At 49.8% G+C, this 1,872-nt stretch overlaps 1 protein-coding gene across 1 annotated transcript in view; it reads left to right on the top strand.

Moving 5' to 3' along the window:
- RENBP (renin binding protein) overlaps positions 1–1,872 on the top strand; it is a 7,780-nt gene that overhangs the window by 3,963 nt on the left and 1,945 nt on the right. Inside the window, exon 9 of the mRNA XM_015592065.2 lies at positions 68–199. Coding sequence (XP_015447551.1) covers positions 68–199 — 132 coding nt within the window. The remainder of the gene's footprint in view (positions 1–67; positions 200–1,872) is intronic.

The raw sequence follows: 1,872 nt of genomic DNA, 5'->3' as shown, positions 1-1,872 counted from the left end.
CTGCTGAGAGGGGCAGTGGAGAGTGGGACCCAGGACTCTCAGACACCTGTCTCTGCTGTGCTTTCAGCTGGAATGGGCCATGAAGCTCTGGTGGCCACACAGTGAAGCCATGATTGCCTTCCTCATGGGCTACAGTGACAGTGGAGACCCTACCTTGCTGCGTCTCTTCTACCAGGTGGCCGAGTACACCTTCCACCAGGTAACTGCTTCTTCCTGGTCTACATTTCTCTATGAGCTCAGCAAGGGTGTGGAGGAGAAGGCAGGCAGCCATTCCTCCCCAGGCAGGCCGGGGCCAGGCTTTCCTGGGCTGTGAGAGGAGGCTGGGCAGGGATGGGGAGGCTCACCCTCACCCTCACTGGGCGTGGTCCCTCAGCTGATGTGAGAGTTCCCGGAGGTCTGGCCCCAATGCTCTCTGTTCAGTCAACAAAGTGGTCCCTGCTCCCCTGGAGCTCATGTTTTGGTGGAGGGAGACTATAAACAAGTAAACAAGCGAACATACGGATGACGATAAGAGTTCTGGAAAATAAAACAAGGTCGGGGGGCTGTGGGAGGAAACGAAGGATGGCAGGGGGTGCTCTGCACAGAGTCATCACCTTGTCTGATTTAGGCATTACTGGGTCCTGGATGGGAGGCTGCAGGGCACAGGGCAACAGCGGGGAGACAAGAGGTCGTAGCTTTCATTGCAGCCAGCGAGGATGGGGGCCTGGCCTGGGCAGACGGATCTGAGGCTGGTCAAGTGGGAGAGGTCTGCGCCACAATTGTCTGAGTGTCATGGGAATATAGATGATAACTGGGAGCTAGGAGACAAAGTGAACTATTGAGTACAGAATTGGGAACAGGAGGGCCCGGCAAAGGAGTCAAGAGTCAGCTGCAAAGTAGGAAGGAAGCCTACTTTGGGGCCCCAGAGGCCAAAGTGCCATGAGCAGAGTGATAAGCTGTACCAGCTACTGGAAAGGGGGCCCCTTGGGTGCTGAGCCTGGTGGTGAATGAAGATTCCTGATGCATTTCTAAAGCCACAACTCACTCCATCAGTAAACTCCAGAATGGGAGGGACTGTAGCAGGGTGTCTTGTTCTGGGGTCTGTGGGCTTCGAAGCCTGAGAGAAAATTACTTCTTTAATTTGCACTAAGCTCTAACTGAAATCCAGCATTTACTTCCATTACGAGTGGAGACAGTGACTTAGCAGTGGCCGACTCTGTCACCAGTAGAAATCTCAAATATGTTCGTGTTACGTTGCATTTAGAGAGGCATCTCCAGGTATTGCACACGCTCGTCACTACTTCTAAACTCGGGAGTCATGAGACCCGAGAATATATCTTAGTATAGAATGAATTCATAAAGAGCACGTGTTAGAAACCACCGGTTTTAACCGCATAAAGTGAAATTTGAGGAATACATTTTAAAGAGATGGGGATGGCATTGAACAATTTAAAAAGTTACGTCAACAGGTAAATCATTACGCACTAACCAACATAATAGAGTACAAAAAGTAAACATTCGGACATCCACAGAAACACTGGACAGGAAAACAGTTAAATTCTTTGTTATCTTTCCATGTCAGATCGAGTAGTCGAAAAATAAGGACACAAACGGTGTTGCTAGAAAGATAGAACGAATAGATACAGAACTAGCTTTACCCCCTACGAAAAATACTCCAACTCATGGGCCCCAATTTAAAAGAGATATTTTCGTAGTGGACTTCAGCGTCATTGATTTTCTGTACGATCCTTCCAAGAAAGGACCCCACTGAAGTCTCCATTGGGGGAGGAAAGAGAAGGGCATTGGCCCGGACTATGAGGTCCATCCTGGGGTGTCTGGAAGGAATTGACAAGCTGACAGGTGACCAATGGGATGCGAGCAGGAGAAAAGGCA

This window comes from Pteropus alecto, unplaced genomic scaffold, assembly GCF_000325575.1.
Source record: "Pteropus alecto unplaced genomic scaffold, ASM32557v1 scaffold396, whole genome shotgun sequence".
NCBI lineage: Eukaryota > Metazoa > Chordata > Mammalia > Chiroptera > Pteropodidae > Pteropus > Pteropus alecto.
Note: the sequence above shows the minus strand (reverse complement) of the source record. Positions and strands in the feature narration are given on the sequence as shown.